At 69.5% G+C, this 19,504-nt stretch overlaps 2 protein-coding genes and 1 long non-coding RNA gene across 12 annotated transcripts in view; 2 read left to right on the top strand and 1 right to left on the bottom strand.

Annotated features, from left to right (window-relative positions):
- The window catches only part of CLSTN1 (calsyntenin 1), a 53,789-nt gene extending 49,493 nt beyond the window's left edge, over positions 1–4,296 (top strand). For all 4 annotated transcript variants that reach the window (XM_036460868.2, XM_036460865.2, XM_036460866.2 and 1 more), the window contains 7 exons: positions 293–441; positions 668–894; positions 1,268–1,438; positions 1,738–1,883; positions 2,771–2,906; positions 3,144–3,328; positions 3,714–4,296. In XM_036460868.2, coding sequence (XP_036316761.1) covers positions 293–441; positions 668–894; positions 1,268–1,438; positions 1,738–1,883; positions 2,771–2,906; positions 3,144–3,328; positions 3,714–3,911 — 1,212 coding nt within the window. In that variant the 3' untranslated portion in view covers positions 3,912–4,296. The remainder of the gene's footprint in view (positions 1–292; positions 442–667; positions 895–1,267; positions 1,439–1,737; positions 1,884–2,770; positions 2,907–3,143; positions 3,329–3,713) is intronic.
- Positions 4,297–5,680: 1,384 nt separating this feature from the next.
- Positions 5,681–19,504, bottom strand: part of PIK3CD (phosphatidylinositol-4,5-bisphosphate 3-kinase catalytic subunit delta) — a 31,183-nt gene continuing 17,359 nt past the window's right edge. The window contains exons 4-24 of one of the 7 annotated variants that reach the window (XM_036460916.2): positions 18,047–18,275; positions 17,693–17,919; positions 16,964–17,143; positions 15,595–15,744; positions 15,195–15,284; positions 12,997–13,218; positions 11,868–11,964; positions 11,656–11,786; positions 10,976–11,026; positions 10,491–10,655; positions 10,303–10,424; positions 10,050–10,193; positions 9,606–9,705; positions 9,323–9,501; positions 8,752–8,864; positions 8,542–8,620; positions 7,858–8,025; positions 7,290–7,413; positions 7,043–7,188; positions 6,735–6,867; positions 5,681–6,292 (exon numbers count right to left, since the gene is read on the bottom strand). In XM_036460916.2, the coding sequence (XP_036316809.1) occupies positions 6,155–6,292; positions 6,735–6,867; positions 7,043–7,188; positions 7,290–7,413; positions 7,858–8,025; positions 8,542–8,620; positions 8,752–8,864; positions 9,323–9,501; positions 9,606–9,705; positions 10,050–10,193; positions 10,303–10,424; positions 10,491–10,655; positions 10,976–11,026; positions 11,656–11,786; positions 11,868–11,964; positions 12,997–13,218; positions 15,195–15,284; positions 15,595–15,744; positions 16,964–17,143; positions 17,693–17,919; positions 18,047–18,275 (2,988 nt within the window). In that variant the 3' untranslated portion in view covers positions 5,681–6,154. Of the gene's footprint in view, positions 6,293–6,734; positions 6,868–7,042; positions 7,189–7,289; positions 7,414–7,857; positions 8,026–8,541; positions 8,621–8,714; positions 8,865–9,322; positions 9,502–9,605; positions 9,706–10,049; positions 10,194–10,302; positions 10,659–10,975; positions 11,027–11,655; positions 11,787–11,867; positions 11,965–12,996; positions 13,219–15,194; positions 15,285–15,594; positions 15,745–16,963; positions 17,144–17,692; positions 17,920–18,046; positions 18,276–19,504 lie in introns of those variants that run through there. The other 6 variants (XM_036460915.2, XM_045570597.1, XM_036460913.2 and 3 more) reach the window with 6 other exon arrangements.
- Positions 6,863–9,474, top strand: LOC123651082. Its single transcript, XR_006739561.1, has 3 exons — positions 6,863–7,102; positions 8,571–8,849; positions 9,340–9,474. It is a non-coding gene; the product is annotated as an uncharacterized LOC123651082 (long non-coding RNA).

Below are 19,504 nucleotides of genomic sequence, written 5' to 3'. Positions count from 1 at the left end.
TCTGGCAACCAGCCCCGTCCTGAAACGAGGACCCCACCAAGAGGCACCTCATTCACTGAACTGGGGCTTGCTGTGAGTCATGATTCCTGTCTCAGGAAATCCCTCGAGGTTTAGGAGCCTGTGCCAGAAACCGGGACGAAGACCACACCTATTTCTGTACCGCGGGCCTCTGCGCCCTAGAAGGCACCTTGCAGGAGGGGGTCTCAGTCACCGGCGTTACGGAGTCTTCTCTGATTTCAGCTTCTCGCAGCAGAACCTTACCCCCTCCTCTCTCCCTTGGGCACAATTCCAGGTCCAAGCCAACCCCGGCCGGTCGGTGCTGACCCTGGAGGCGGAGGACGTGGGGGAGCTGGAGGCGGCCATGCAGCACGTGGCCTACCTGAACTCCCGCCAGTTCCCCACGCCCGGCGTCCGGCGGCTCCGGCTCACCAGCACCGTCAGGTGTGTGCGGCTTTCCAGGAGGAGAAATGTCTGCTCAGGTTTTAAGAACAGCGTCCCCGTGTCTCCTCCGTGAGGGATGAGCCGTCCCTGTTCCCAGTGTCTGAAGGGTGCCTGCGGGTGACAGTGGGAGGCAGGCCTTGGGAGTGGCCGCCGTCCCGTTTCGGTGGCATCCTGTGCCTCCCGATGCCTCCCGGAGCCTGACCTCCCACTCCCGTCCCCATGGCAGGTGTTTGAACGAGGCCGCCTGCGCCTTGATCCCTCCGGTCGACGGCTCCGTGGTGGTTCTGCAGCCGGAGGAGCCCAAGATCAGCCTGAGCGGCGTCCACCATTTTGCTCGAGCAGCTTCCGAATTTGAAAGCTCAGAGGGGGTCTTCCTTTTCCCCGAGCTCCGCATCATCAGCACCATCACCAGAGAAGTGGAGCCCACCGGGGAAGGCGGCGAGGACCCCACAGGTAACGGCCCGGCAGCCGGACTGAGTGCGGCCACCTGGGACCTTGTTCTGGGGCTTTGGGAGACCCGAGTGTTTGCTGATCCTGGAATCTGACCCGAAGGCAGAGCTCGTTGTGATCTTTGGAAACCCACTTGGGAGGTCCTTTGGTTTTTTCAGCTTGACGTTTGCTGGTGGGTCCTCCCAGAGGCCAGGGTCCCCCCTTCTGACCTTCCCAGTGGCCTTTCCTCCTAGACTCTCCTGCAGCCCTGTCATTTGGTTCTTAAAAGGACTGGGCCAGTGAGATGTTGCATGTGAGACACACACACACACACACACACACGCATGCACGCCCAGCTCCACGGCCTCTGCCAGTCCTCACGGGGCCGCTTCTGCAGTTCAAGAGTCCGTGGTGTCCGAGGAGATAGTGCACGACCTGGACACGTGCGAGGTGACGGTGGAGGGAGAGGAGCTGAGCCCGGAGCAGGAGGGCCTGGAGGTGGACCTGGCCCGCGTGCAGCACACGGGCATCGAAGTGAGCCGCTCCCACCTGGGCGTGGTGTTCACAGGTGAGGCCGCCCCGCCCCATCTCAGGGCCCGGAGCCCCGGGAGGCGTTTCCTGGGGTCAGGCAAGGGTGCGAGCACTCCTTGCCTGTGTCCTGTCCTTACGGGGGTCATGGGGGTCGTGGCCGGGCTTGTGTCACCTCCTCAGGAAGGAGACCCCGTACACTCTAGGTTCCCTCCGCAGTTGGAAAGCCAAACGTGCCCGCTGGCTCAGCGCCCGGTGCCTGGCTCCAGCCTGCCTCGTCCGCAGCCCTGGCTGCCTGTGCTCCCAGCTCAGCCACCGCCCTGTCTCCCCCTCCCCCAGGCGTGGACACCATGGCCAGCTACGAGGAGGCGCTGCACCTCCTGCGCTATCGGAACTGGAACTCCAGGTCCTTGCTCGACCGGAAGTTCAAGCTCGTCTGCTCCGAGCTCAACGGCCGCTACATCAGCAATGAGTTTCAGGTGGAGGTGAGTGCAGGCTCCCTGAGGAGGCCTGTGCATGGCCGGACGCTTAGAGCGACTCTGGTGGCAACTCCTGGGTCCGCCCGAGGGGGTAGCCTTTTCCAGCCCGAAAGCTGCTGCTGGTCAGACATGCGGGGGCTGGGGGGACAGGCCATGGCGTGCCTCAGCGCGAGAGCCTGGGGCTTTGGAGGGAGCTGGTTGAGCTGAGAGCAGGCGCGGTGAGTGGATGCCCGTGGGGGGGAGGGCGGGGGGGGGGGGCTGTTAGAAGTTTGGCTGCGTTAGAACGAGCAGCACCGGGGAGGGAAGCCGGGGAGCGGGCTGTTTGCGGTTGTAGAGGCCGGTCCTGCTGAGTGGATCTTCGGCTCAGGTGGGGCTGCGGCACTGGGCCTGCTGCAGTGACTCGGCCCCGGTGGCCAGAGCGCCTCACCTTCAGGTTCTCAGGGGCCTCCTCAGCAGCCCTTGTCCCTCAGGCGTCTGTGGGACCACATACTCCTGGGATCCCGCAGCCCCGTGGCCGCCTGGCAGCAGGAGGCTGACTCACGTGCAGACCAGGCGATGGTGCTTTGAGCCCGAGGGAGCTGCTTTCAGGGGAAATGAGTGGTTGCCACCTGCGCCCTCCTGCACGCGGCCGTGGTTTCGGGGACGAGGGAGAGCCCGAGGCAGCTTCTCAGACGCCCTGTGGCGAGGGCACTGCTGTCCCCCGGCTCCTTCCCCGTCTGATTCTTCCATCAGGTGCTGCCAGGAGAGTCACGTGAACAGTGACCCATTCCTGGGTGACAGTGCACCTGCCACGGGAGTCTGAGTGCTTGCCTCGCCTTCTCCTGTCCGCCCGCCCCCCGCCCGCTCCTGAGCGCATGTCCGCCACACGCTCAGCCGCCGCTCTGTCCGCGCAGGTGAACGTGATCCACACGGCCAGCCCCATGGAGCAGGCCAGCCACATGGCCGCGCAGCCGCAGTTCCTGCACCCGGAGCCCCGCGCCTTCGCCGACCTCTCGGGTCACAGCCTGGCCAACCCCCACCCGTTCGCAGGTAGGACGGGCCCTCCCCGCCCGCCAGGAGCCCCGCTCCTGCTCGGAGCAGCCCGGCCGCCAGGCGCTGGGGTCCCGGTCACACGGAGGGCAGGCTCGGGGGCTGCGGGGCGGTGCTGAGCGCTTCCGTCTCCTGCTGACCCCCGGGGTCCCGCGAAGCGGCCTGCGTCCGGGGGGAGTGGGGAGGGCACGGCGGCCGGTGGGCTCGTGGCCAGGACCGTCCTCCGTGCCGTTGCAGTGGTGCCCAGCACGGCCACCGTGGTGATCGTGGTGTGCGTCAGCTTCCTGGTGTTCATGATCGTCCTGGGCGTGTTCCGCATCCGGGCCGCGCACCAGCACTCCGTGCGGGACCAGGACGCCGGCAAGGAGAGCGAGATGGACTGGGATGACTCCGCCCTCACCATCACCGTGAACCCCATGGAGGTGGGCACGCGGGCGCCCCCACAGCACCCCGCAGGCCAGGTCCGAGCCGGGCTCACCCCGAGAGCCTGTTCGAGGCCGTGCCACCGGCAGGAGTGGTGTCTCTGACGAGGCCACGTCCAGCACAGCCCGCCTGTCCGGCCGAGGAGTGCGACAGAGAACTCTCCTCTGGGGCCCCAGTGCAACACAGAACCCTCCCCTGGGGCCCGGGCAGGAGCGAGCACTGGGGAGTGTGACACAGAACCCTCCTCTGGGGCCCGGGCAGGAGCGAGCACTGGGGAGTGTGACACAGAACCCTCCCCTGGGCCCGGGCAGGAGCGAGCACTGGGAGCTGGGTGTGAGCTGGGCTGCGGTTGGGGGCCAGACTCACGTGCCGTCTCTTTGTCAGACGTACGAGGACCAACACAGTGAGGAGGAGGAGGAGGAAGAGGAGAGTGAGGACGGCGAGGAGGAGGATGATGTCACCAGCGCCGAGTCAGAGAGCAGCGAGGAGGAGGAAGTGGAGGAGGAGGGCGAGCACGGGGACCGGCCGCCGGCAAACAAGCAGCAGCAGCTGGAGTGGGACGACTCAACCCTCAGCTACTGAGCGCCTCCTGCCTCTGCAGTCTGCCGTCGCCTCGCCCGCCAGGCCCACCGTGTACAGTCCGGCCTGTAGGTCTCAGCCCCCCTCCCCTCGCGCCCGTCACCCCTGCTTGGTATGCGGGACCCGGCTCCCTCCCGCCTCCGCCTGGACCTCCGTGTGAGGAGCTGCCCCTGCTCCCCATCATCTCGCTCACGTGGCCCCTCCCGCCTCCAGAAACGCCCAATCTGGACTCGGTGACCAAGGGTTAAAACTGCTCTCCCACTGGGTAATCCTTTTTTTTTTTTTTTTAATTTCCCCCAAACTAGTGCATGTACAAAATGGCCGAATGGGGTTCATATGTAGATGATGAACTTTTTAATATTTTGTAAATAAATTGGGATTCCTCGTGTCCTTGTGCTAGTGTAACCCAGGGTTGGAACGCGAGGTGAGTGTGAAACCCTGAGCTCAGGAGGCACCGGGCGCCGGCTGTCCGGCTTGGCTGGCTCCCGTGTGGGCCAGGGTGCGGGGACCGTCTTTGGGGCTAGGAAGGCCAGGTCCTGTCTTTGGGACTCCACGGTCCACAGCGCAGCGGTGGGAGCTGGGACCCGGGCTGCTTGCACACAGCCCCGTGCAGGAACCGGAACCCACTCGTGTGGTCTGGAGGCAGAGCAGGCCCGGTGACCCTTCCTCAGCCTGGGATACCCTGACACGCCCAGCGGCCCTGTCAGAATGTGACCCCCTGCCCCCCTCCCCCCCCAACCAGCAGGCCGAGCTCTGCTCTCCTCGCGGGAGTGCGGGGCTGCGCTGTGCTCGGCAGTGAAGGGGGGGCAGAGTGAACCCCACAGCACTCGGTTCTCCATTTACGTGTAAAACTTCAGGTTTCTAAAACGGGGTGGGAGGGGTAAACACTGTTCTGTGACCCTAACCGCTCGTTTCGGGGACACTGCTGTCGTGTCTGTGGCCACCCTCCTGTGCTGTCACATAGCTGCTGCTTAGACGTGGACAGACGTGAGCGCGGAGACGGCCGTCCTGGCTGTCAGCGCGGCCCCTCCCGTGTCCGTGCCGGTCGGACGTGTCTGCCCGCAATAAAGCTCTGGTTCCAACTCCGCGGGCGCCTGTGGTCTTTCCCGCCCGCTCCTCCGCGCCAACAACGTGCCCGAAAAGGCCTTCGTTCCCTCAGCTGCTCCCCTCCTCCGGGGGCTCCAGCCACTGCCCTCAGCCGGCACCGGCACCGGCACCGGCACCGGCACACTGAGCTTCCCGCACAGACCGAAAGGGTTAAGAAAACAGTATCTTCTCACAGGGCCCCCCCGTCAGCTGCCCACACCGGAGCACGCTGCTCCTTTACAGAAACGACAGATAGACACGCTTCCCTAGGTCCAGAGGGGCCGGGGTCAGGGAGCAGCACCTGCTGGGAGCAGGGTGGGTGGTGGTATCCGTGGGCTCCTGGGCTGTGAGAGGCAGCGACCGCGGGCTCTGCTGAGCCCTGTAAGGCCTGCGGGGGTGAGGAGGGGGGGAAGGAGACCCGAAGTGTAGCCTACAGGCCCGGGCTCCAGCCCCTCACTCAGCACAGGGCCCTGACTGCCCAGCAGGTTCTCAAAGGTGGGATTCCGGAGGAGACCCACCCTTCCCTGGAGCCTCTCCCTGATCCACGACAGGACACGCTGACGGGCATGTGTAACACGCCTGGAGGACCAGCATGTATTACCCTACGGGCGGGGCGTCCCCTCCCTCAGGTCCAGAGTCGTTTGGCTATTTTCTTACCCGCAAACAAAACCGCTTTACAGCAGAGATGAGAGGGTTCCCGTACCCAAGAGTCACTTTAAAAGTGGAAAAAGCATCCCTGAATCTCGGGGCACCAGGCTTCCTCCGGAGCCACCAGGACCAGCGGCGGAGCAGGAGGCGGAGGGCGAGTGGGAGGGGGGCCCCGGGCCGCCCGCAGCCCTGGGAGAAGGCAGCTCCCCGGGGGCGAGTCTGCTGGGCCAGGCCACCAGCTGGAAGACGGGGTACGGCCCCCTCAAGGCGCCGCCTCAGTGTCTTCCCATCAGAGCCCGGGGCTCTGGCGGCAGCAGCGGCGTCCTCCTCTGCTCCAGGGTGCCCGTTGGCGATGGCTGTTCGGTTCCTGAACGTTTCAAGTCATAATAAATAACCAGTGTAAACAGAGGCAGTGGGTGCCTGCGGGCGGCGGGCGGCGGGCCCCGGGCGGCCCAGGACGGGTTCGCGCCTGCCCGGCGCGCCTGCGGGTCCGAGGTCAGCGAGCGGACGGCCTATTGCCGGTTGTCTTTGGACACGTTGTGGGCCAGCCAGTTCACTTTGGTCTTCCAGCTCTCCCGCAGCGCCTCGTTGAACTTGACGCGGAAGTGCTTCAGCGCCTCCTCCTCCGTCTTCCCCAGCGCCAGCGAGTCCTGGGCAGAACCGGGGCACTGAGGCCGGCCCGCCGGAAGCCCGCCCTCTGCCTCCCTGCCTCCCGCGGGCGCTCTTGCTCCCTCCAGGCAGCTGTGCGGAGAGTGAGGAGTGGCCCAGCCTCTCCCTGGGAAGAGCTCTTGATGCTGATCCCAAACCAGACAGGCCCCCGGGCCCCTAGGCTAAGGTGACCAGACGGCCCGTTTTTTAACAATGTGTCCTGCAGCGTTTTAAAGAAATGGGGACTTTTTTTAAAACGTCGCGGGACGCGGGGCAAATGGTTAAAAATCAGGACGTCTGGTCACCTTACCCTGGACCCACCCTCTCAGTAAGAGCCCCTGGCAGCCAGGCCGCTGCCGCTGCCGCTGCCTCTGCCGCTGCCGCTGCCGCGCCTGTCAGGAGGGCCGCACGCGGGACAGGCCTGGGGCCCGCGCCCGCCTTTACCTTCAGATACTGGATGTCTTTGGAGCAGCTGAGCTCCGGCAGGCCCGCCGCCCGCATCAGGGCGAAGAGGTGGAGGAAGAGCAGCCCGTGGCGCCGCAGGATGGTGTAGGCCCTCTCGCAGTAGCCGCGGAACCTGCACGGGGCGGGAGGCGCCTGGGTCCTCCTGGCCACTCCCACCCAGACCTGTGGCCTGGAAACAGCCCTGGACGCAGTCCCCACCCCAGCCTGGCTGCTCCTACGGGGCCCTCCCGCACCCTGTCTGCGGCCCCGGGGCCCCGGGCGTTCGGGGGGGTCTGAGGCACCCTCACCTCTCAAACTTCTCGCTGTTGTTGGTCTTGCCCTGCTGGATCACGTGCACAAAGTCATAGGTGAGGATGAAGGGGACCCGCTCGCGGTTGATCCCAAACTTGGTCTTGAAATTCCCCAGGAAGTGGCCAAAATCAATGTGGAACAGCTGAGGGGGCGGGAGGGCAGGGCACAGACTGAGCCGGCTCCGGGAAGGCCGAGGCGGGGCCAGAAGGCGGGGCCCCCACAAGCCGGCCCCCGCGCCCCTACCTGCCCGTTCTCGCGGATCATGATGTTGTCGCTGTGCCGGTCGCCGATGCCCAGCACATAGGTGGCCACACAGTAGCCGGCGCAGGAGAGGGTGAACTCCTCGATGGCCCTGTCCAGGGCCTCCCTGGGGGGTAGGAGGGGGGATGGGAAACCACAGCCTCGCCCTGCAGTGCCCGCCTTCCCTGCTCCAGTGAGGAGCGAGGCAGGAGGCGGCCCCGGGCCCAGACAGCCACCGGCCAGGCCCGGCGAGCCAGCAGCTGCAGGAGTGGTGCCCTCAGAGCCACTCAGCTGGGCCAGGTCAAGGGGCAGGTTTCTGAGCCAACAACCAATGAAGGCTGCCGAGCACCCCTAAGTCGGGGGTGGCTGTTACACGGCGATGGGTAACTGATTCAGGGGGGAACGGAGACCCCCCCACCCCAACACAGGCCCGGACAGTGTCTGGCTGAGCCCAGAAGCCACAGAGAAGTCACAGGCCTGTCCCTTCACCTGTGACTCCAGAACCTCACCTCTTGGGGAGGAGAGGACACTGGTCCCCAAAGACGGGGTGCCCCCCAGGCCCGAGACCTACCCAGGGTTCTTGGACTTGAGCCAGTTGAGCAGGGCATCCTTGTTGAAGGCGGCCGTGGCTGCCATGTTGCTCTTGTTCAGCTGGATGTTGGCGATGGTGTCCGAGTGCAGCACCACCTCGATGAGGCCCGTGCGGTCCCCGGTGGAGAGGCAGCCGTAGGGGGTCATCCTAGCCGGTGGGGGAGGGCGGACAACGGTCAAGGGCTGTCCTGGGGCCGCCGGCCGCCGAGGAGCTCACCGCACCCAAAACAGCCACAGGAGCTGCTGCTCGAGTGGGTGGCCAGGAGGCAGAGCAGCCGCGGCTGGAGCAGCCCATGACGCCGGGCCCGGGGAGGCTGCGGCTGGGTCGGCACAGAACCGGACGCTGGCGCCGCACCTGCCGAGCTGTGCTCAGTGAGAGATGCCCGCGGCCAGGAAGCAGGCGGGCCAGGGGCCAGGGGCGTGTGGGGACACGCCACACGGCCAGACGGCAGCCAGCGGGCAAGACGGGTGCTGAGCGCCGGGCCGGCCTCCTCCACCCTCAGCCTGGGGCCCATCGCCCCTCTGGCCGGAGCTGACACTGGGCCCATCTTCTCAGCAAAGCCATTTCCCGGAGGTGGCCATGTCAGCCCTGACAGGGGACCCCGCCCCCCTCCACAGGCCGGGGCCCAGGCCGGCGCAGGCAGGACCGAGGCCGGGTCCTCACCTCAGGTCCAGCCCCTCCTGCTTCCACAGGACGTCCATGAGCTGGATCATCTGCAGCGTCAGCATGTCCTGGCGGAGGTCTGTGCCGCGGCCCCGGGGGAAAGAGCAGAGTTTCTGGAGGGTTCCGCACGCCCAGCAGGCCTGGGCCCCGCTCCGGACGTGTCCCTGGCTCACCCTCCGGACCCGGGGCAGTGGGGGCCCGGCCGCTCACCGTCCCCGTTCTTGAAGATGATGCCCACGCTGCCGTCACCGCCCGCCTCCTCGTTGCTGTACACGACCCACAGCGGCTTCATCTTGGAGTCCATGAAGGTGCACTGCTCCACGCTGCGGGGGGAAGGGGGGCGGTCAGCGGCCCCGAAGCCCCGGGGGCGGGGGGGGGGCGGTCAGCGGCCCCGGGGGCGGGGGGGCGGTCAGCTGTCCCGAGGCCCCGGGGGCGGGGGGGGGGCGGTCAGCGGCCCCGGGGGCGGGGGGGGGCGGTCAGCGGCCCCGGGGGCGGGGGGGGGGCGGTCAGCGGTCCCGAGGCCCCGGGGGCGGGGGGGGGGCGGTCAGCGGTCCCGGGGGCGGGGGGGGGGCGGTCAGCGGCCCCGGGGGCGGGGGGGCGGTCAGCGGTCCCGAGGCCCCGGGGGCGGGGGGGGGCGGTCAGCGGCCCCGGGGGCGGGGGGGGGGCGGTCAGCGGCCCCGAGGCCCCGGGGGCGGGGGGGGCGGTCAGCGGCCCCGGGGGCGGGGGGGGGGCGGTCAGCGGCCCCGAGGCCCCAGAGGCTGGGTGGGGCCGCGCGGCTCACCAGACTTCCGCCAGCAGGATGCTGGGGTCCAGCGGGGACTGCAGGTGGGACAGCGCCTCCAGGTAGGTCTCCTGGCGCATGCACAGGTGCATCAGCTCCTTGGTCTGCGGCTTGGGGCTCTTCTGCGAGCTCACCTTGACAAAGTCGTTCAGCGCCTTCAGCTTGCTCAGCGCCTCCCCCTGGCCGGAGGAGGGAGGGCAGCGTGAGGGGGCGGAGGGCGGGCCCAGGTGATCCCACTGCCCGGGAGCGGAGCCCGGCCTGGAGCGGGCAGGCCCGGCCTCACCTGCTTCATCAGCACCTTCATGTGGTGGGTGCTGCCCCGGCAGTACGCCTCCATGATGAGGCCGAAGCGCAGGGACACAGAGGGCACGTGCATCTCGGAGCTGCTGGGGCAGAAGGAGCTGAGCCTCCCGGGCAGGGCACCCAGCCCCCCAGCCCCAGGCCCCCCAGCCCCAGGCTCCCAGGACCCCCAGCCCCCCCAGCCCCAGGCCCCCCAGGACACCCAGCCCTCCCAGCCCAGAGGGACACCCAGCCCTCCCAGCCCCAGGACCCCCAGCCCCACCAGCCCCAGGACACTCAGCCCTCCCAGCCCATAGGGACACCCAGCCCATAGGGACACTCAGCCACCCCAGCCCCAGGACCCCCAGCCCTCCCAGCCCCAGGACACCCAGGCCCCGGGCTGTGAGGCCAGCAGGCGGGAGCCCCCCGCCCCCGGCCCTCCAGCTACCGGAGGTGCCAGAAGAGGAAGTGGCCGATCTTGCGGTTGGCCAGCGCCCGGTCCAGCAGGAACTTGGTCAGCTCGCAGTCCAGGTAGGACTCGTACTTGAGCACCTGCACCAGCTGCAGCAGGTACTGGAACAGCTCGTCGTCCCTGCGGGAGGCGCTGGGCCTGAGCTTCGTGGCTGGGGGCCGGGGGCCGGGGGTCTGCAGGCCTGGGAGGGCCGGTCCCCGCCCCCGGGGGAGCCGGGACCCGGGCTCACGTCAGCTTCCGCAGGGACTTGATGGCGAAGGAGCCCACGTGGCGGTCGGGGAAGCTGGAGTCCAGCAGCTCCAGGGCGCTCAGCACGGGCAGCTCCGGCCAGGAGCACAGCAGGTAGAGCATCTGGGGGGGCCGGCAGTCAGGGGGTGCCTCTCGGGCCGCCCCCCCCCCCGGCCGCCCCGCGCCCACCTGGGCCACGTCCTCGTGCTTGTTCCACTTGGTGACCAGCAGCAGCCGGGCCAGCGCCTCGGGGAAGCGCTCCTGCACCTCATGCCGCAGCTTCCACACCAGGTCCTTCTCGTGCTCGTACAGCTCCCCCGCCCCGCGCCGCTCCAGGATCTCCCGCAGCTGCAGCTGCTGGGGGCGCAGGGGCTGAGCTGGCCGAGCCCCCGCCGCCCGCGGCCCCGCACCCCGGCACCGCCCGCCGCCACCCTGCGCCCACACCCCCACCCACACCCTCGCCCGCCTCCACCCTGCGCCCGCACCCCGCCCACCGCCCGCCGCCACCCAGCGCCCGCACCCCGCACCCACACCCTCGCCCGCCGCCACCCGGCGCTCGCACCCCGCCCACTGCCCGCCGCCACCCTGCGCCCGCACCCCGCACCCACACCCTCGCCCGCCGCCACCCTGCGCCCGCACCCCCGCACCCACACCCTCGCCCGCCGCCCCCTCACCTCCTCCTCCGTGGCGCGCCCGTGCTCCCCGTGCCGCCCCAGCTCCAGGATCTGCAACGATGGGCGGCTCTCAGCAGTGCCCCGGGCCGGCTCTCAGCGGTGCCCGGGGCCGGCTCTCAGCGGTGCCCGGGGCCGGCTCTCAGCGGTGCCCGGGGCCGGCTCTCAGCGGTGCCCGGGCCGGCTGGCCCGCAGGGCCCCAGGGGGGGTGTGTGTGTGACTGCACTGCTGACCCTGGGCCAGCGGCCCTCAGCGGGGGGCCTGTCCTGAGCGCTGGAGGGAGGTGGGCAGCATCCCTGGCCTCCAGCCACTGGAAGCCAGGAGCCCCCCCCCCCTGGTGGTGACAACCGGGAACGTCTGTGGGGCCCTGGATTCGATTCCGGTCAAGCGCACATGCCCGGGTTGCAGGCTCAATCCCCAGGGCAGGGCAAGGGGGGCGAGTGGGGTGGTGGTGCAGGAGGCAGCTGATCAATGGTTCCTCTCACCACTGACGTTTCTCTCTCTCCCTCTGCCTTCCTCTCTGAAATCAATAAAGATACTTTAAAGAAAGAATGTCTGGCTATCCCCTGGGGGCAGAGGAGTCCCTGGAGAACCACTCTCGGGCGCAGGGCCATGCCCGGGGGTCCCAGGGGCAGCAGGGGTGTCACTGGCAGCCCCAGCCTGCGCAGGGCGCTCGGACTGACCTTGTCCAGGGCGGGGTAGTACACGGGGTGGGGCGCCACCTCGGGGAGACAGATGACCAGGGCGGCGGCGCTCTCGGTGTTGGGGTTGTTGCACACGGTTCCCGTGGGGTTCAGCAGCTCCCCTTTCTCGTCTGGACACGGGAACGGGAGGAGTTACACGGAACAGCCCACTGGGGCCACCCCGCCCCGCCTCCCGGCCGGCCGCCGGCCACCTGGGACGGAGGGCCACATGTAGAGGCAGCGCTCGCCCGTCTTCAGCTGGTCCTTGTAGTCGAAGAGGGTGAGGTTGGCCCAGGCGATGGGGCAGTCCTGCGGGGGGGGGGTCGGGGGGGTGGCTCAGGCCCGGGCTCTGGCCAGCTCCCTGCCTCAGATCCCCTCGGGGCTCCCTCCGCCCCCCACTCCCAGCTGCCGGAGGAACCCTAACCACACCGCGGCAGCCCCAGAAAGCGGCCCGCTCGGCGGCGGGAGTCAGCACGGCTCAGCGGCCAGCCACCTCCTGGGGCCGTCACTCAGAGGCCGCTCCCTGCAGCAGTGTCCTCCCTCCCGGGCAGGGCCCCCGTTCCCGAGGGACCAGAGGCCCAGTCGATATGTCTGGGTCACCCTGTTAGCAAGCCCGGGACCCAGACCCTCAGGCGGGGCCCTGGCAGAGTGGGAGGCTGGGAGGTGGGTCCCCAGGGTGGGAGGCTGGGAGGCGGCCCCCAGGGTGGGAGGCTGGGAGGCGGCCCCCAGGGTGAGGCTGGGAGGCGGCCCCCTGGGGGGGAGGCTGGGAGGCGGTCCCCTGGGTGAGGCTGGGAGGCGGCCCCCAGGGTGGGAGGCTGGGAGGCGGCCCCCAGGGTGGGAGGCTGGGAGGCAGCCCCCAGGGTGGGAGGCTGGGAGGCGGCCCCAGGGTGGGAGGCTGGGAGGCGGTCCCCTGGGTGGGAGGCTGGGAGGCGGTCCCCTGGGTGAGGCTGGGAGGCGGCCCCCAGGGTGGGAGGCTGGGAGGCGGCCCCCAGGGTGGGAGGCTGGGAGGCGGTCCCCTGGGTGGGAGGCTGGGAGGCAGCCCCCAGGGTGGGAGGCTGGGAGGCGGCCCCAGGGTGGGAGGCTGGGAGGCGGTCCCCTGGGTGGGAGGCTGGGAGGCGGCCCCCAGGGTGGGAGGCTGGTCCCCAGGGTGGGAGGCTGGGAGGCGGCCCCCAGGGTGGGAGGCTGGTCCCCAGGGTGGGAGGCTGGGAGGCAGCCCCAGGGTGGGAGGCTGGTCCCCAGGGTGGGAGGCTGGGAGGCGGCCCCAGGCTGAGTGGCCCCAGGCCACGGGTCTGGACGGCCGCAGGGGGTGCGGCTCGGAGGCCGCCCGCCCGCCGCACGCACCGCCTTCTTGGCCTTCTTCTTGGTGGAGCGCGCCTTCTTGGCCTTCTCGATGACGGCGTAGAGCGCGAAGCACAGCCGGGCCATGCGCGGCAGGTCGCACACGTGGATGTCGAACTCCAGGCGCTGCTTCCACACGGGCTCCGAGCACACGCTCACCTCCGAGCTGGACACCGTCTTGCACAGCGTCTCGTTGCCGTGGAAGAGCCCGGCCTGCACCACCAGCTGGGGGGGGAGAGGGGCGGGGCACGGGGCAGCTGGCAGAGGCCGGCCCCCTCCCTGCCCGGCTCTGCCCCCGCCTAAGCCAGAGCCTCCCCCAGAGGTCCTCCTTCCACAGGCTCTGAACCCGCGTCCCACGGGGGAGGAGACGAGGACGGGGGGAAGGGAAGGGGCCGTGGGCTGTGCATGGGGGACGGTCATCGGCTCCCGTGACAGTGGGACCCCAGGTCATGCTGCCTGCTCTGGCCTCCGGAACTCAGGGACCTTTGAGCTCTAACCCTGAGGGCTCCCTCCTGGCTAAGTCCCAGGAGCCCCTGAGGCTGGGGAAGGAGCCCCTGAGGCTGGGGATGGAGCCCCTGAGGCTGGGGAAGGAGCCCCTGTGGCTGGGGAAGGAGACCCTGTGGCTGGGGAAGGAGCCCCTGAGGCTGGGGAAGGAGCCCCTGAGGCTGGGGAAGGAGACCCTGTGGCTGGGGATGGAGCCCCTGAGGCTGGGGAAGGAGACCCTGTGGCGTGGAAGGAGCCCCTGAGGCTGGGGATGGAGACCCTGTGGCTGGGGATGGAGCCCCTGAGGCTGGGGATGGAGACCCTGTGGCGGGGAAGGAGCCCCTGAGGCTGGGGATGGAGCCCCTGAGGCTGGGGATGGAGCCCCTGAGGCTGGGGAAGGAGACCCTGTGGCGGGGATGGAGCCCCTGAGGCTGGGGAAGGAGCCCCTGAGGCTGGGGAAGGAGACCCTGTGGCTGGGGAAGGAGACCCTGTGGCTGGGGATGGAGCCCCTGAGGCTGGGGATGGAGACCCTGTGGCGGGGAAGGAGCCCCTGAGGCTGGGGATGGAGACCCTGTGGCTGGGGAAGGAGACCCTGTGGCTGGGGAAGGAGCCCCTGAGGCTGGGGAAGGAGACCCTGTGGGTGGGGATGGAGCCCCTGAGGCTGGGGAAGGAGACCCTGTGGCTGGGGAAGGAGACCCTGTGGCTGGGGAAGGAGACCCTGAGGCTGGGGAAGGAGACCCTGTGGCTGGGGAAGGAGACCCTGTGGCTGGGGAAGGAGACCCTGTGGCTGGGGAAGGAGCCCCTGAGGCTGGGGAAGGAGACCCTGTGGCTGGGGATGGAGACCCTGTGGCTGGGGAAGGAGACCCTGTGGCTGGGGAAGGAGCCCCTGAGGCTGGGGAAGGAGCCCCTGAGGCTGGGGAAGGAGCCCCTGAGGCTGGGGAAGGAGCCCCTGTGGCTGGGGAAGGAGCCCCTGAGGCTGGGGAAGGAGACCCTGTGGCGGGGATGGAGCCCCTGAGGCTGGGGAAGGAGACCCTGTGGCGGGGAAGGAGCCCCTGAGGCTGGAGAAGGCCTGCCCCCTCCAGCTCTGCTGGGGCAGAAAGCTGCCTGCATCCAACCTCCAGGATTCTGCCAGGGGGACCCAGACCTGCCTGCTTATGAAATCCCCCCAAAAAGTGCTCCCCAAAGAGACCCACCCTCTGGGACCCAGGTTTCACAGTTTGCAAATGGGACAATAACACCTGCAGGAGCAGGCTGTCCGAGGACGAGGCTGTCCCAGGACGAGGACTGGGGAGCTGAGGTGTGGGCCTGGCCCCAGGGGTCTGGGCAGGCGTTGTACACCCGCCCCCCCACCCCCAGGGAACCCCAAAAGGCCCAGCCCATTGGAGCGGCTCCCCTTCCAGTGCCTGCTGGCCCCCCAGCTGCGTGCGGTTTCCATGTCCCGGCTGGGCCGGCCCCACAGCCTCCCCCAGATCAGTACCCAGAACTCCCCGGGCCCCGTTTCTCCGAATCGGCCTGGCCACGGCCTGCCCCCGCCCCCCTTCCTGTTTTGAAGCAGCTCGCAGCCAGCCAGGCCGGGATGCTGGGTAATGTGGTCAGGTGGCTTTCATGTGACCCCCCTTCCTCCGCCGCCCCCCCCAGCCACAGCCACCTTGTTTGTGCAAAAAACACCGATCCCCGCGCCCCCCCCCCCCCCCCCCCCGCCCGGCCGGAGCCCCTACCTTCATCCGCTCGTCGGCGTTCACTTTGCTGCCCTGGATCAGCTCCACGCAGAAGGGCCGCTCCAGGGCCCACAGGGACAGGGACGAGGGCTGCAGGAAGAGGAGCCTCAGGAGGGCCAGGCCCGGGATGCAGGGCTGTGGTGAGGCCCAGGCACCTATCCCGCCTCCATCCTTTTACCAGAAGCCCCGCCGTGTGGGCGGCTCGGCAGGCACGGCGCTGCCTCCCGGCAGGAAGCAGGGGAGCAGGAGGAGGCCCCGGGCCCGGCCCGGAGGCTCAGGGCCGCGTCGGCTGCCAGGCTCAAAGCCCCACTCAGCACTGGCCTCTGCCAGCCGGGTGCTGCCCGCCAGGCGGGGGCTGGACACCCTGGGTGGGGGGGGGAGCACGTGGGGGCCAGCTCACCTTCTTCATGGGGATGGGGGGCGGCTTGGTGCGCGATTTCTGGACCTGGGGGGCAGGGTTGCTCTGCTCGTCCCGCATGGCAAGGATGGAGGAGGAGTGGACCATGGTCAGGTGGGGGGTCAGCCCGCTGTGCAGGCAGCTGCAGATGTACTGAGACGGGACGGGCAGTGAGCGGCCGGTGAGCCGTTCAGCCATTCCCCCTAGACAGCTGGCTGCCGGGACCTTCTCACGCCAACCACTGCCCATCCCAGCCTCCCAGCCTCTACCCAGGCTGTCCCTGCGCCCGCCCACCTCCCAACACAGAGCCTTCCATGTTCACAGGGAGGTCAGCCCAGCAAGGGGACACTCTCGCAGTGACCCCCAAAGGCCTGGCTCATCAGGCTCAAAAGGGGCCCAAGAACCAGCTCTCCCACCTCCCCCGGCCTCTGCCCTGTCCTCTGCCCCGGCCTCTCTCCCCGGCCTCTCCCCCGGCCTCCGCCCCGGCCTCTCCCCCGGCCTCCGCCCCGGCCTCCGCCCCGGCCTCTCCCCCATCCTCCGCCCCGGCCTCTCCCCCATCCTCCGCCCCAGCCTCTCCCCCGTCCTCTCCCCCGTCCTCCGCCCCGGCCTCTCCCCCGTCCTCCGCCCCGGCCTCTCCCCCGTCCTCCACCCCATCCTCCGCCCGGCCTCTCCCCCCGGCCTCCGCCCCGGCCTCTCCCCTGTCCTCCGCCCCGGCCTCCGCCCCGGCCTCTCCCCTGTCCTCCGCCCCGGCCTTTCCCCTGTCCTCCGCCCCGGCCTCTCCCCTGTCCTCCGCCCCGGCCTCTCCCCTGTCCTCCGCCCCGGCCTCTCCCCTGTCCTCCGCCCCGGCTTCTGCTCGGCCTCTCCCCCGTCCTCCGCCCGGCCTCTCCCCCCGTCCTCCGCCCCGGCCTCCGCCCCGTCCTCCGCCCCGGCCTCTCCCCCGTCCTCCGCCCCGTCCTCCACCCCGGCCTCTCCCCCGGCCTCCGCCCCGGCCTCCCCCGGCCTCTCCCCCGGCCTCCGCCCCGTCCTCCGCCCCGGCCTCTCCCCCGGCCTCCGCCCCGGCCTCTCCCCCGGCCTCCGCCCCGGCCTCCCCCGGCCTCTCCCCCATCCTCCGCCCCGGCCTCCCCCGTCCTCTGCCCCAGCCTCCGCCCCGGCCTCTCCCCCGGCCTCTCCCCCGTCCTCCGCCCGGCCTCTGCTCGGCCTCCGCCCCGGCCTCTCCCCCGTCCTCCGCCCCGGCCTCTCCCCCGGCCTCCCCCCCGGCCTCTCCCCCGGCCTCCGCCCGGCCTCCGCCCGGCCTCCCCCCCGGCCTCTCCCCCGGCCTCCGCCCGGCCTCTCCCCCGGCCTCCGCCCGGCCTCCCCTGGCGCGGCTGCTCACCTGGAACTGGCAGAGCGGGTAGCTGCCGTACAGGAACTCCTGCTTCCCGTTCACCTGCAGCGTGTAGTCCTCGGGCTGCTCCACCAGCGGCTGCCGGAACACGGTGGCCTTCTTGCGCAGGGCGCAGGCCATCAGCGCCAGCGGCAGGTCCTTGGTGGACACCTGGAAGGTGAAGCTCTCCTGGGGGGAGCGGGGGGGGGGGGGATCAGCCTCCTCCTGTGAGGGACCCGGGCCCGGGGCCAGAGGGGGCTGCCCCGGGCCCTCCCTCCCCTCCCCCACGGGCTCCGCAGAGGGGCTGCCCCGGGCCCTCCCCCCTCCTCCCCCGGGGCTCCGCAGAGGGGGCTGCCCCGGGCCCTCCCCTCCTCCCCCCACGGGCTCCGCAGAGGGGCTGCCCCGGGCCCTCCCCCCCTCCCCCCCCGGGGCTCCGCAGAGGGGCTGCCCCGGGCCCTCCCCCCTCCCCCCATGGGGCTCCGCAGAGGGGCTGCCCGGGCCCTCCCCCCACGGGGCTCCGCAGAGCGGGCTCCGATGGAGGCACAGGGCCGGCGGCCAGGAAAGGGTGCTGAGTGAGGGGACGGACAAGGACGAAGGCCGCTGGCCACTGTCTGGTCGGACGGCCGTGCCCCAGGGTCTGCTGCTGCAGAGGGTGGATCGGGGGCCGGCGGGGCCGGGGCGCCTCACGGGACACACCCCGGGGCACGGCGGCCGGAGCAGCCCGGGGCCAGCCCTCACCTCGCTGCCCTCGAACTTGACGTTGACCAGGAGGGCCCGGCCGGGGGCGCGCAGGCCGGGGCCCCAGGCCCGCGCCGCGGGCTCCAGCTGCAGCGGGAAGCTGTACTGCAGCCAGGCCTCCCAGCCCAGCTGCTGCCGCCGCGCCGCCGCCTCCTCGCACAGCTGCCGCATCTTCGCCCGGAAGTCGTTCACCTCGGGGTCCCGCAGGGAATCGAACTCGTGCAGGCCTGCGGGCGGGCGGGGGGGTCAGGGGTCGGGCCGGGGTCAGAGGGTCAGGGGTCGGGGCCGGGGTCAGAGGGTCAGGGGTCGGGGCCGGGGTCAGAGGTCGGGGTCAGGGGCCCGGGGCCCGGGCACCTTTGCCGATGAGGAGGCTGATCTGCGAGTTGATGAGCTTCTTGACGCGGTCGCCCTCGCGGGCCACCAGGCGCAGCACCGGCAGGAAGGGCTGGATGTCGCACAGCCGCCGCTGCTCGTCCTCCAGCTCCTGCTGCTCCGCCGTCTGGTTGACGCAGGTGAACACGTAGGCCTCGGGGTCGCTGAGCATGTGGAACAGCGGCTCATACTGGGCTCGGTGCCACAGCACCTGGGGACGGCACCGGCACCGGTCAGCGGGCAGCCTCCGACCGGCCGCGGCCGGGCCCCGGGCGGAGGCGGGCTCAGCCTGGGCGTCCGCACCAGCAGGGGCTGAGCGTCCAGCAGTGAGCCAGGAGGTCACGGTTCGATCCCCAGTAGGGAGCGTGCAGGAGGCAGCCAATCGATGATTCTCTCTCATCATTGATGTTTCTCTCTCTCTCCCTCCTTTCCTCTCTGAAATCAATAAAAATATATTTTAAAATAAAATTAAAAAGACAACGGCAAGACCCTAAGACGGCCACCCTCTCCAGACCCTGGACGGTCACCGGGAGGCCCGCCACCCCTCCTCTGCGAGCTCTGGAATCTGGAGCTGAGTGCTCTTACATCTCCCGGACGTGACCCCCGCACCCCCAGTTAACCCTTCTGGGGCTCATCACCCCGAACTGTAAATGCTGGCAAACAGTTCAGGACAGTGTAACGCACTGCGGGGCCATGAGACCCTCAGTGGGCTGTGTGCCTCCGGGCAGGTGTGCCAGGGATTGCTGGGAGCCTTCTAACAGCCAGGGTTTAGTGCAAAGGTGTTCACCGCTGAGTCCCGGGGAAGAGGAAAGGGGAGACCAGCCTGGCTGTGCCCCAGGGGGACGGGTAATAAGGCCATGACCCCGGAGGGATCACAGGGGGCGGGACCCAGAACCCCCGGGTTCCTGGGCTGCAGAGCACTCGAGAGGCCTCACCGTGAGGGAAAGACAGAAAGTGAGGGTCAGCCGGTGTAATCAAACCCGGTTCATAGAAATGACAATAAACACAGAGCCCTGGCAGGTATGCTCAGTGGGTAGAACATCGGCCCACGCATCAAAGGGTCACAAGTTCGATTCCCGGGCAAGGGCACTACCTGGGCTGAAGGTTCGATCCCTGGCCTTGGTCGGGCGTGTGCAGGAGGCAACCAACTGACGTCTCTCTATCTGCCTCCCCCCCCTCCTCCTTCCCACTTTCTCCTTATGCTCTCTGAAAGCCAATGGGAAGCATATCCTTGGGTGAGGATTAACGAAAATAAATAATAAACATCTGAATGATATAGATCAGGACTCAGCAAACCACCAGGTTACTGGAAGGCAGCCACGCCCCCTCATTTACATATTGTCTGGGGTGCCCCGGCCTTACAAGGCAGAGCTGGGGCTGCAGCAATGACAGCATGACTGGCCAGCAAAGCCCGGAACGTTCACTCTCGGCCTGTGGCCT

This window comes from Pipistrellus kuhlii, unplaced genomic scaffold (genome assembly GCF_014108245.1).
Source record: "Pipistrellus kuhlii isolate mPipKuh1 unplaced genomic scaffold, mPipKuh1.p scaffold_m20_p_34, whole genome shotgun sequence".
NCBI lineage: Eukaryota > Metazoa > Chordata > Mammalia > Chiroptera > Vespertilionidae > Pipistrellus > Pipistrellus kuhlii.
This window is presented reverse-complemented; position numbering and strand designations above follow the sequence as displayed.